Genomic DNA, 12,440 nt, shown 5'->3' with positions numbered 1-12,440 from the left:
GTCTCTGCCCCGGGGAGGGCTTGGTCCTCGTGTTCCTCTACCACAGTGGCCTCCTGAGGAAGCCCTTGGTCATGATGCAGCTGCCCAACCCGCAGGGCTTCTCAGCAGCCCTCTTCCACGCCCAACAGCCCATGCTGGCCCACAGCTCTTCCCCTCAGTGCGCCTGAGCCACCGGCCAGGTCCTCTGGCCACGACACGGGCTCCAGGGCTCTCTGCTGAGCAAGTGACCCCCACCTGGCCTTCCCACACTCCTGGAGACATTCTCCAGGGAAGAGCTGGGCCAAAAGAAGACAGGAAATAACTAAAATGAGAGCTGAAATCAGTGCAATTGAAACAAACACAAACCATTAAAAAATACACAAAATAAAAAGTTTGTTCTTTCAAAAAATAAATAAAATTGATAAACCCTTAGCCAACATAACTGAGAAAAAGGAAAAAAAACTCAAATTAATAAAATTTGTGATGAAAAAGGAAATATCACCACAGACAATAACCAGAAACTATTTTGAAAATGTCTACTCCAAAAAAACAGAGAATCTTGAAGAGGTCGACACATTTTCAGAGACACATGACCTACCCAAATCAAATCAGGAGGACACAGAAAATTCAAACAGATTGATTTCAAACAATGCAATTGCACACACCATCAAAAGCCTACCAACAAAGAAAGCCCAGGACCAGACGGACTCGCAGCAGAGTTCTTCCAGACCTTCGAAGAACTCACACGAATCCTCCTCAAAGTATTCCATGAAATAGAAAAGGTGGGAGCCCTTCCAAACTCATTCTATGGAGCTAGTATCATTCTGATACCAAAACCACACAGAGACACATCAAGGAAAGAAAACTTCAGACCCATATCCCTGATGAACATAGACGCAAAAATCTCAATAACATACTGGCACAGTGCGTAAGAAAACATATTAAAATGATAGTTCACCATGAAGAAGTGGGTTCATCCTCGGGATGTAAGGTTGATTCAACATATGGAAATCAATAAATCAATAAATGTAATTCATCACATCAATAGACTTAAAGACAAGAGTCATATGATCATCTCAACAGCTGCAGAAAAATATTTGACAAAATAGAGCACCCCTTCATGTTCAAAACACTAGGAAAACTAGGGAAAGGAGGAACATACCTCAACATCGTAAAAGCTGTAAACATTAAACTCAAAGCCAGCATTATTCTAAATGGAGGAACATTGAAAGCAATTCCTCTGAAAACTGGAACAAGACATATAAAAACATGCCCTGGATGGCCACACCTATTCAACATGGTCATTGAAACCCTAGTCAAAGAAATTATGCAGGAGAAATAAATTAAAGACATATAAGTAGGAAAAGAAGAGCTCAAATATCCCTACTTGCTGATGACATAATTCTATATTTAGCAGACCCCAAAACCTCCACCAGAAAGCTTCTAGAACTCATAAGTGAATTTATTAAAGTAGCAAGACATAACATTAATACCCATAAATCAGTGGTGTTCCTATACATCAATGGTAATTCAACTGAATGAGATTTAGGAAAACTACCCAATTCACAATAGACTCAAAAATATGTACATATTTGGGAATCAATCTAATAAAAGAGGTGAAAGACCTCTATAGTGAAAACTACAGAACACTAAAGAAAGAAATGAAAAAGACCCTAGAAGATGGATAGGTCTCCCATGCTCTCGGATAGGCAGAGTTAACGTTGTCAAAATGGCCATATTACCAGAAGTGTTACATACATTTAATGCAATTCCTATTGAAATCCCTATGACATTCCTCATAGAACTAGAAAGAGCAATCATGAAATTCATTTGGGAAAATAACAGGCCCAGAATAGACAAAATCCTCAGTAAGAAAAGTGAAGCAGGAGACATAATAATACCAGAGTGATTATCATACTACAAAGCCATATAACAAAAACAGCATGGTATTGGCACCCAAACAGACCTGTAGACCAGTAGTGCAGAATAGAGGACACAGAGACCAACCCACATCACTACAGTTATCCCCTACTAGACAAAGGTGCCATAAACATACCTTGGAGAAAAGATCGCCTCCCAACAAATGGTGCTGAGAAAAGTGGAAATCCACATGCAGAAAAATGAGACTAAACCCCTGACTCTCACCCTGCACAAAACTTAACTCTAAGTGGATCAAGGACCTAGGAATTAGACCAGAGACCCTGCACCTACTTTTCATCATGTAGGCTAAGGATCTGAATTCCTCAATAAAACTCCTAAAGCACAAGAAATAAAATCAAGAATCAATAAATGGGATAGAATCACTAAAAAGCCTCTTCACAGCAAAGGAAACCATCAAGAATGTGGAAAGAGAGCCTCCAGAATGGGAGAAAGTCTTTACCCCCTGCCACCAGATAGAACACTAACCTCCAGGACACATAAAGAACTCAGAAAACTTAACGCCAAAAACAAATAAGTGGGCTAAGGAACAGAACAGACACTTCACAGAAGAAGAAATACAAATAGTCAACAAACACATGAAAAAGTGTACAACTTCTCTAGCAATTAGAAAAATGAAAACTGAAAATACACTGAGATTTCAGCTCACTCCAGTCAGAAGGGCAGTTATCAAGCATACAAGTAAGAAGTGTGGGCAAGGATGTGGGGGAAAAGGCACCTCATACACTGTTGATGGGACTGCAAAGTGGTGCCAACACTCTGGAAAGCAGTATGGAGATTCCTCAGAAAACTAGGAATGGAACCACCATCTGACCCAGCTATCCCACTCCTCTGTGTATACCCAGAGAACTTAAGACCAGCATACTACAGTGACACAGCCACATCAATGTTTATAGCACTCAATTCACAATAGCTAAGCTATGGAACCAACCTAGCCACCCTTCAACAGCTGAATAGATAAAGAGAATGTGGCATTTATACAAAATGGAATATTAGTCAGTCATAAAAAGAATGAGTTTATGACTTTTGCTGGTAAATGGATGGAACTGGAGACTATTGTGTTAAGTGAAATAAGCTAATCCCTAAAAACCAAGGGCCCATGTTCTCTCTGATATGCAGATACTCACACACAATAAGGGTGGGGAGAATAGAAGTTCACTGGATTAGACAAAGGGGAATCAAGGGAAGGGAGAGGGCGGGAAAAGGAAAGACAGTGGAGTTAATCAGACGTAACTTTCCTATGTTCCTACATGAACACATGACCAGTGAAACTTCACATCATGGACAACTGTAAGGTGGGAAGTTATTTTCCATGTAGATATGATATGTCAAAATACTGACATGTATATCTAGAAAAAACAAAACTTAATGAAACTTAATAAAAACCACAGCCTCCTTTTGGAGCAATGATTTCCATTTATGTGTCTATTCATTTCTCAATCTACTAATAATACCCAAGTTCCCATGTCCCAGGACATGCCCTGAGGACCCACCTCGTGCCCCTCGGCATGCTCTAGGGAGGACCAAGGGTGGACTAAAGAGGGGAGGGAGCCATGGAGCGACGGAGACAGGCTGGCCAGAAGGCCCAGGTCTCACCAAGGCCAAGTGTGCCCAAGACAGGCCCGAGTGTCTGTGTTCACAACCATCAGAATTATGAATTACTTAAAGGTAAAAACCTGAGAGTTAATAGCTGAATGTCAAAAGATTTTAATAAATCTATAATCAATATAATATATAATAAAAAACTAATAATGCAATACTCTCTTTTCATATATTCTTTTTCTTTCTTTCTTTCTTTCTTTCTTTCTTTCTTTCTTTTTTTTTTTTTTTTATATCAGAGCTCGATCTCTGGGCACTTAACTATGGGCCATGTCCCCAGCCCTTTTCTGTACTATATATAGAGACAAGGTCTCACTGCACTGCTTAGTGCCTCACCAACTTGCTGAGGCTGGCTTTGAACTCATGATCCTCCTGCCTCAGCCTCCTGAGTTGCTGGGATTATAGATGTGCACCACTGTTCCCGCCTAAATTTTATATATTCTGTTTAAAATGTGCCACAACCTGAAGAACATCTTCAAAATTGTTCAAAAGAAAGTGACCAGGACTGAACCACAGAGACAGATTGGAGTAGGTGGAGTTATAAATGCAGAGGTGTCCACCGCATGCGGGTGCCTGCGCCCCGTGCCTACCTCGTCATCACCCAGCTGATCTAATTCTCATCAAGAGTCCTCTGGAGACTCTTCAAACAACTTCCTGTTCTCAAGCTTTCCTGCCAAAGTTTTGCTGAGCCCTGATCCACTCTCAGTTTATGATGTCATGTGACAGGACAGGGCACATCTGTGTCAGCCTGCTCCTGTAGAGGAGGAGTGGGTGGTGGTCACTCACCATAGCCGATGGGCAGGGAGATCTTCCAGGTGCAGTCCAGGTTGTTGGGGTAGGAGCCGGGGAAGCCGGGGCTCAGGATCACTCCGCCCAGGCTGGTCAGCGTGCCTCCACAGGTGGCTGTAAGGGGGACAACAGCCGTGAGTCTCAGGGAAGCCACTCCCCACAAGTGTCACATGCCACAGCTCTGTTTGACCTGCGGGGAAGAGTGGCCCGCTGTGCTGGGACAAAGGAGCCCCACCCTGTCACTGCCACCATCACAACCCTCAGCACAGCCCTGAAGCCTGCAGGAAGATTTCCCCATGTGACAGACCATGAAGCCCAGCCTCGAGAGAGTCGGGCCCGGCCTCAAGTTCTAGCAGCCCAGCCACAGGGTTCCAGCCCTGCTGGGTCCCAGGACCCTCCAGGGCACCAGCCCCCATGGCCCTCAGACTTCTTCCTGGTTGGGGACGCAGCTTGCAGCCACCACTCTCCCCAGGAGTCCAGGTGTCTGTGATGGTGTGACAGGTGTGTGCACTGGGCCTGCCCTGCTGGCCCGCGGGCTCCACTACATGTGTGCGGTTTGCCTGTAAAGAACACGCTGACTTCACAACACACAGGCCAGGAAGGTCGGAGCCCTGGAAACTGGCACTTGGCCACCTGTGACCTGCCAAGTGGCAGTTTCATGTCTTTAAACTAAAAATGCAGACACCAGCACTGGTCTCTGGAGGCCCTGCCCAGCCCCCGGGCCTGCAGGGGCCTTGGGTCTGACCATCCAGGTGAGCAGACCCCGAGACGGCGGATCCCACTGAGAAGCAGGTGGGAGTCAGGCTCCTGTCCTGGGTTCCCAACACGTGAAGAAACGCACAGGTCTCTTTTGGTGGTCCGAGTCACGCCTCCAGAGAAGGCCTCGGGACGTCCACCCACCGCGGTTCGGAGCACAGGCTCTCCACGGCCTCTCCACGGCCTCTCCAGGCCACTGTCCGGGGCCAGCGTCGGGGGCGTGAGTCTGTGGGCTCTGCTGAGGGTGCTCCAGGGGAGCAGCAGCCCTCCCCTTAGGGCCACTCCAGTTCCAGGAGAGGACTCATGTCCAGGGACAGGGAGGACACACATGAAAAGTGACAGACTGGTGACAGAATCAGGAAGGCAAGTGCTCATCAGCGACGTGTCCTGAAGACCCACTGGATCCCAAGCATGGTGAAAATGAAGTCTGGTGGTCGTAGAAGACCACGACCTCTGAGCTGGGGAGGGACAGGGCCACGCGTAAGCGTCTGGCTCACAGCTGGAGTGTCACTCTCAGCACCGAGGAACACAGCCAGGTGCTAGTGTGGGGTCGCTGTGGGGCCCAGAGGCTGGGGCCGTCTCCTGTCGAGCAGGAAATTGCCAGCTATGTGGGAACTCGGTGGCAAAAGCTGTAATGCTCTTACTCTTGCTGCCCCTTAGAAACTAGAAGCCAACGAGGGGCGTGAAACAGAGTTCCAGGGCCTGGCCAGTCCCCGCTTCCTGCCATCTGAGAGATCCACCGTGGACCAGGCTGTCTCCTGAGGGCTCAGAGGCACTGTCCAGCTGCAGTCTGCTTCTCGGCTCCCCTGTCACCTCCTGCCTGCTCTCAGCAGCCCCCCCATGTCTGACCCTTGCTGTGGGTAAACAGCACACTTAGAGTCATTACTAAACACAGTGTTCCTAAAGGACAAGACGATTATTTTTTAAACTAGAGAGGGATCTCTGTGTCTCATTTGTGCAGGTTCCTGGTGTTTTGGTACTAAAGGCACCAGCTATGCCCTGAAGACCCCCAGAAGTCTCCCGCCACCGATCCTGGTGCAAACACCAGCTCAGCTGCAGAGCCCTGGCAGACTGCCTGACCTGCCCCGGGCTTGTCATGACATTCACGATGGTCATTGTCGGTCAGGCTCTGAGAACAGCGCTGAGGAGGCCAAACCTCCGAGAACATCTGTCTGCAGAATCTTAACTAGCATACTGATGACCAAGAGCTAGCAGGACGGTTCCCAGGAGCTAGGAGACAAACACGACCTCTCACAGACTTTGATTCTGGTGTTCTGGAGCGTGAACGGACCTTAAATTAATGTCTGCAAACCCCTGGGATCGCTCATGTCTATCTTTGAGGCTCATCGGGGGTCATGTTGACTTTTTAATGAAAACCCATTCTCCGTACCTTGTAAAAAAGCAGCTCGGTTCAGAACAGCTACCCTCCTCATCCCCATAAACTAACGATACCAATTAATATGAGTTCAATTTGACAGATGCCTTGAGCTGGGAACCCAGCATCCCGTCCCTCCCTGTAGCCTCACACAAAGGTGAGCTGCTGTGCTGCTGGTGCGTCCTGCTAGGCCCCCACTGCATCATGTCATTATCACCATGTGACAAATGCTTTGGAGAGGTGAGGAAGTGCCCCGCGTGAGCCCCGAGGGGAAGGGGCAGCTGTGTGCCGCTCCTCGCTCCGGTGCCAGGGTTTCAAAGGGTAGCCTACCTATGCACAGTGGGGACGGGTAGTTCCACCTGCGAACAGTTCCTGGCATGCAGGAGATGTGGGAGCGGCCCTGTGGAAGAAAGGAAATGGCTCTCAGGGAGGGATACCAGAGCAGGCAAGGACACAAGGTCTCTAGGGCAGCTAGACTTTCTTTGTCCACTTTTGTTTTAATTACACAGGGAAAAAAAAACTCAAATCACAAAGTCAATAGATATTGGCTGATTAGTAATGAAACGAACATCTTGAATCCACACGGAAGTCCATGGTCACTGCCCTCCTTTTCACAAAAAGCAACACCTTGCCACGTCCTTTCAAAGGTGATCTTTCCTTTCAGCCCTTTTCAGGGTGTGCAAAAGATTACCTGAAGTGTGCAAATCCTGTCTTTATTTTTTCATCTTGATCATTTCTTGCTTATGCTCTGAGAGGCTGGAAGCAGGTGGGCCATCCTAGGAGTGACCAGGAGGGTGAAGAGTGGGCAATGCCCGGGCTGCACACGTTCAGGTGACCACCAGCCACCTTAGGACTTCCATTGGCCACCTGTGAGTGTGGTGGAGGTGACTGCAAAACCCACCTTTAATTCGCATCGAGTACTCCAGCCACACTAGGGGCACAAGGAGCAGGGGTCACAGGCACAGTTCCCAACCGCGAGCCCACTGCCGGGGCCAGAAACCCTTCGTCCTCCATTCAGGACGAAACTTATTTCCTCCTATTTCCTGGTGTTAAAAGAAGTCCTTCCAGTAACCGAACATAATGTTTGTTTTCAAAGAAGGTATTCTGGACAATATTTTTGTTGTTGATGTTGATGTTTGTGTTCTGGTTACTTATTTTGTGATCTATTAAATTATTTTAAATAAGTTACATTCCAAAATACGGATGAGCATAAAGGACTAAAGCCTTTAAAGGTATTTATTGAAGAACAGCAATGAAATAGTCATGGGTTCCCAGTCTAGGTCCTAGTCTGCTATTGATTTTAGTATAAACATTTCAAATGAGAAGTCCCTACTGAAATTTTTATAGTAGATCAAAAACAAGACCATTTCCATGTATCAATTCACTAGATTTTATCCAAATTTTTTAGAAGACCACTAAAGTAAGACTAGAGGGGACAGAGATCCTAAATCATTCAGGTATTCAGGCAGGGCTCCACACCCACCCAGCAACTGGAGCCAAGATGGGGTTTTAAGCACACAGTGATACTACTTTGCTCCACAGAATTATCTCTGCATAGTTTCTAGAACAACATGTATTTTGAAATCTAAAAAAATATGAAAAATAAATAGTGCTCTGTTATACAGAAACTATTTCCAGTGATACCATGGATTACCAACATCCAGGGCTTAATGCTTGGTTTAATTAGCTCGATTCACAAACCGAGAAAGGAAAACTAAATTAGCTCTCTGGGCTTCAGTTTCAACTGAACGGTCCGAGGGTTTCCATATTGACGCGCTGTGTCCCAAAGACTCAGAGAACGCTACCTGCAGGGTGTACCCGGGCTCACACTGGAAGGAGAGCACGTCGTTCACCAGGTACCGGTCTCCGATCCTGATGCCGTTGCTGGGGAGCGCTGGCTCTTGGCATGCAGCGAGACCCACAGCTGCAGAAACACAGGGACAGGAAGCAAGCAACTTAAGAACTTTCCTACTATCTGAAAAAGAAGGCTCTTTTTTTCTATTGCTCTCCTCCTGTGGAAATAAGCAAAAGCTTTAATGCTTTTCCTGGTTGTCTGACCAAAAGGACTTCAAGTAACTGAGTCGAACTGCAAGCTAACTCTTAAACATCACTTTACTTCATTTCCACCCTGCAGCGAATCAAAAACCAGTACAAAACACCCCTCTTCTAACATACACATAATTTAAAATATTGTGTCCTTAGGAAATGACACTCCTGTGACATGCCAACCGGTGGCCTTGCTCTCTTGTCTTTTGTGTCTCACACATGCTTAAGGGTCCTTATGAAAACACCGAGGTGTGAATCTGGGAACTCTCTCCTCCAGGAAAAGAGAAGCTGAGAACAAAGCCTCATGTTCATCTCCACCTAGGACTTTCTCTTTCTCACTCTTGACTTTGACCTACAACAACAAGAATCTCCTGGAGGGTCTGCTTCCAGGTACGCAGGACTCTATTTATATCCCTCAGGTGGGATCTGACCCTCACCATAGACAAAAAGAAATGCCCCTTATAATAGAGGAATTGAGCCTATAATATCAGATAATTAACTCTAAGTATTATTTAGCAGTGATGCCCTCTCCCATTCAAAATATCATCATGAGAATAAAGAATACATCGCTATGAATACTACAGAATAAATGTGCAGTTTTTTGGTGAAGGGGTTAAAATTCTCATTTATAAGAACAAGTTTTGAGGATCTAAGTGTGCAGTTCGGATGATGGTGGAGGTGTTACTGGCTCTGATCCTCACGGGGACCTCGCAGCCAGCACCCTGCATCCCACACCACGCCAAAGCAGAGGCTGGGGTGGCTGCAGGCAGGTGGATTGACCCGGCTCCTCAACATGCTCTTATCCCTGACCAGACCTGCACGCCCAGGGGTGCCACCCCAAGACCAGGGTCACTTTCCCATCCCCAGAGGAACAGGGGTGGGAAGTGTCCTCGCCTCCCCCTGGGCTGGCCACCTGAGACACCTGCTGTTGAGCCGGGCCGTCTGTGGCCTAGATCAACAATCTAAGCCCTGGAACCTGGTGATTTCACTTGGGAGAGGGGCAGGAGGTGCTGAGACGCTTTCCTAAGGGAAACCGACGATCCAGAAAGGGCTGTCCTTTTAGCAGCACTCACACCATGTGCTTCACGCAGCACCGAGGTTCTGGTTAGAATTCAGAACACTAAAAATATAACCCAGGACGACATCACATCTGCATCATTTGGGACACTTCAAGTATACCCTAGACAGGACAGAGGGCAAAGACTATCAAGAATACAGAAATGCTCAAATTGAAAGGAGGAATATTTTGAAATTTAAAAAAAAAAGACAATTCAATATTAAATTCCAGCTACTAAATTCCACCCCTTTTACATGTATGACATAATTTGTTTTTACATACTTAGTACATTTGCTTATGTATGAAAAATTCATGCATATTGATGTATACATAATCATTGTAGTTGATTTATTTTCATTTTTTCCTTCCTTAAATTTTATATCTAATTCATCTTCCAAAAAAAAAAAGACAGTTTGTCTATTTCTATCCCCACAGGAATTACACTAAATTTTTACAATAAAATAATAACAAAAAATCATTTAGTTAGAGTGTACTGTGGAGTGACTCAGGAAAGACATGGGGACCATGTTCTTTGAGATCTGGAGGAAATGATCATTCTTTGCTACCTTCTCTAGACTCATTGCATGCCCCGTAGATGTTAGAACTCAGAATACTAAGAGCTAGTATTTGTAGGAAAATTGTTTAGTAATGTCATTTAACCTGTTAACACTTCACTCAGAAATTGAGTGAAAAATGGGTAAGGATGTGACAGCCCACAGGTCCTTCATCTCTTGTTAAGAGCAATAATCTGCTGTAGCCCTGGGCGCAGCTCCAGTCTCCAGAGACCGTCCTGCCTGGGAGGCCAATATGGGCGCCCGTCCTGCCTGGGTGGGTCAACATGGGTGCCGGTCCTTCCTGGGTGGCCAACATGGGCGCCCGTCCTGCCTGGGTGGACCAACATGGATGCCCATCCCTCCTGGGTGGCCAACATGGGCGCCCGTCCTGCCATGGGTGGACCAACGCGGGTACAAATTCACAGTGAAGGAGTGGCAGGTGGCCTGGAAAAGCAAGACGGTGTGGCAGAGTGAAGTCACAGCAAACTGGGGCACAGAACCAGCCCCTGCTTCACAGCAAGATGTAAACACGCCGCAGAGAGAGGGCAGCCATGCACCCACCAATCCAGGCAGAAATCAGGATGGAGGGACGTCACGCAACTACCAGCAACATGGGAGATGGCACTGAGGGACAGGCGGCCTGGGCTGAGGACAGCCGGCAGAGAGACAGGCCAGGCAGGCTGTGCTCCATCACCTGCCACTCAAAATGTGCAAGGAGGAGAGTGTGGAAGGCAGGCGTGACTGTGAATGTGCACTGGAGGCAGGCTAGTGTGAGTCCTGCTTGCACGTGTTACCCTCTGAAAGCCTGAAGGCAGAGTGTTCTTTAACAATCTCTCTTTGACGCCACTTTCTGGAAGAGTGACATTGCAGTGGTGTCTCATGCTGGACTGTGCATGGCAGAGCTGCCTAGTGACAGGGAAACCCTGCGCCGTCATCTAAAGGCATTTATGTAGTCACCAGCACAAACACAGAGACAAACTCCAAGCCCTCCCTGGAAGACCATGGGAAAGCCAAGACAGTCCTGCACCGAGGTCTCAGGAGCGGACAGCCAGGAAGGGCCAGCTGTCACGTTACCAGTAAGGGTGCCAATAGAAATGAGACAATGTGTAGTTCTGTGAAGTCACAGGCACCTGCGCCTTACGTCAGACATGAGAGAGAGTGTGCAGAACAGCAGGTTCCTTTAGAAGGTGGGTCACCGCTGCCTGATGCTGCATCTCCGAGTGCCCAGACTGCACAGGGAAGCAGCGTAGAGCGGACTCCCACGGAATCTGAGGTCTGTAGCGTCCGCTGGGAGAGCAGTAGGATCCAGTGGGCAGGGGCCTTGTGTGCCACTGTGTTCTACAAATCCTTGTTCATAGAAGTATTTTCTACTCATGTCTGATGTTAAAACTTGAGCATTTTAAATATGCTGATACATACATTTGCAATTAAATTTAGAATGCGGCAAAAGAAGTCTTTAAACCCCATGAATCCAGCCTATGAAAACAAAGAATACGAAACAAAGCCATTAAAAAGATGAGTGTCCTAATTTGACCAAAAATATAGTTTAATGGCTTGACCTACCACTGATCATAAAATGTGAAAGTTGTGACTCAGAGTATAACAATAAGTCTCATCAGTTCTCTGGAATCTATTGTAGTCATTATACTAATCTCATTAGGCAAAATTCAGAGAATGGTTCACTTAAATCCTGCAAATGAAAATGATTTGGAAACACATGATAAACATGCAATTTTTACCAGATACTTAGAGCAGGATAAACAGGATCTTTCTAGAAATTAAGTACCAAAGTAACTCTGGGCGATTTTTCTCAGCAAACCATTGTCCTCATTTCTACTGAAGTTTTTAAACTTCACACATTAAAAACAAGATGGTAGCCAGGTGTGGTGGTGCAGGCCTATCATCTCAGAGGCAAGGACAGGAGAATTCCAGGACAGCCTAGCAATTAAGAAAGGCCCTAAGCAACTTGGTGAGACGCTGTCTAAAAACCAAAAACTAACAAGCAAGCAAACAAAAATCCAAGCAAGAGCAACTAAAATTCAATATGCTGTTCTGCCTAGAGAGCTCAAAACAATAAATGTAATAACCGAAGACAGAGAAAAGCAGACCCAAGTAGAGTCGGTGCTGGAGTATTTGGCAGAAGCAAAGAAGTTACAACACATGCATGTACACACACACGCATGCATCTGCTCACACATGCATCTGCTCCCACACGTGTCTTCAGTACATAGGTCTATCATCAAAACACCACATGAAATGCAAAAGGTTTTTCTTTAATCCAGAAAGGAAAAAGTCATGCTGACCACGTTCTTTATTGTGACCACAGCTGGTTCCTGACTTAACCGGT

General features: G+C 46.3%; 1 protein-coding gene across 1 annotated transcript in view; it reads right to left on the bottom strand.

Annotated features, from left to right (window-relative positions):
- LOC144251494 (CUB and sushi domain-containing protein 1-like) overlaps positions 1-12,440 on the bottom strand; it is a 425,723-nt gene that overhangs the window by 22,728 nt on the left and 390,555 nt on the right. Inside the window, exons 32-34 of the mRNA XM_077794365.1 lie at positions 8,242-8,360; positions 6,767-6,836; positions 4,303-4,419 (exon numbers count right to left, since the gene is read on the bottom strand). Coding sequence (XP_077650491.1) covers positions 4,303-4,419; positions 6,767-6,836; positions 8,242-8,360 — 306 coding nt within the window. The remainder of the gene's footprint in view (positions 1-4,302; positions 4,420-6,766; positions 6,837-8,241; positions 8,361-12,440) is intronic.

Source organism: Urocitellus parryii (assembly GCF_045843805.1).
Source record: "Urocitellus parryii isolate mUroPar1 chromosome 14 unlocalized genomic scaffold, mUroPar1.hap1 SUPER_14_unloc_1, whole genome shotgun sequence".
In the NCBI taxonomy this organism is placed as follows: Eukaryota; Metazoa; Chordata; class Mammalia; order Rodentia; family Sciuridae; genus Urocitellus; species Urocitellus parryii.
Note: the sequence above shows the minus strand (reverse complement) of the source record. Positions and strands in the feature narration are given on the sequence as shown.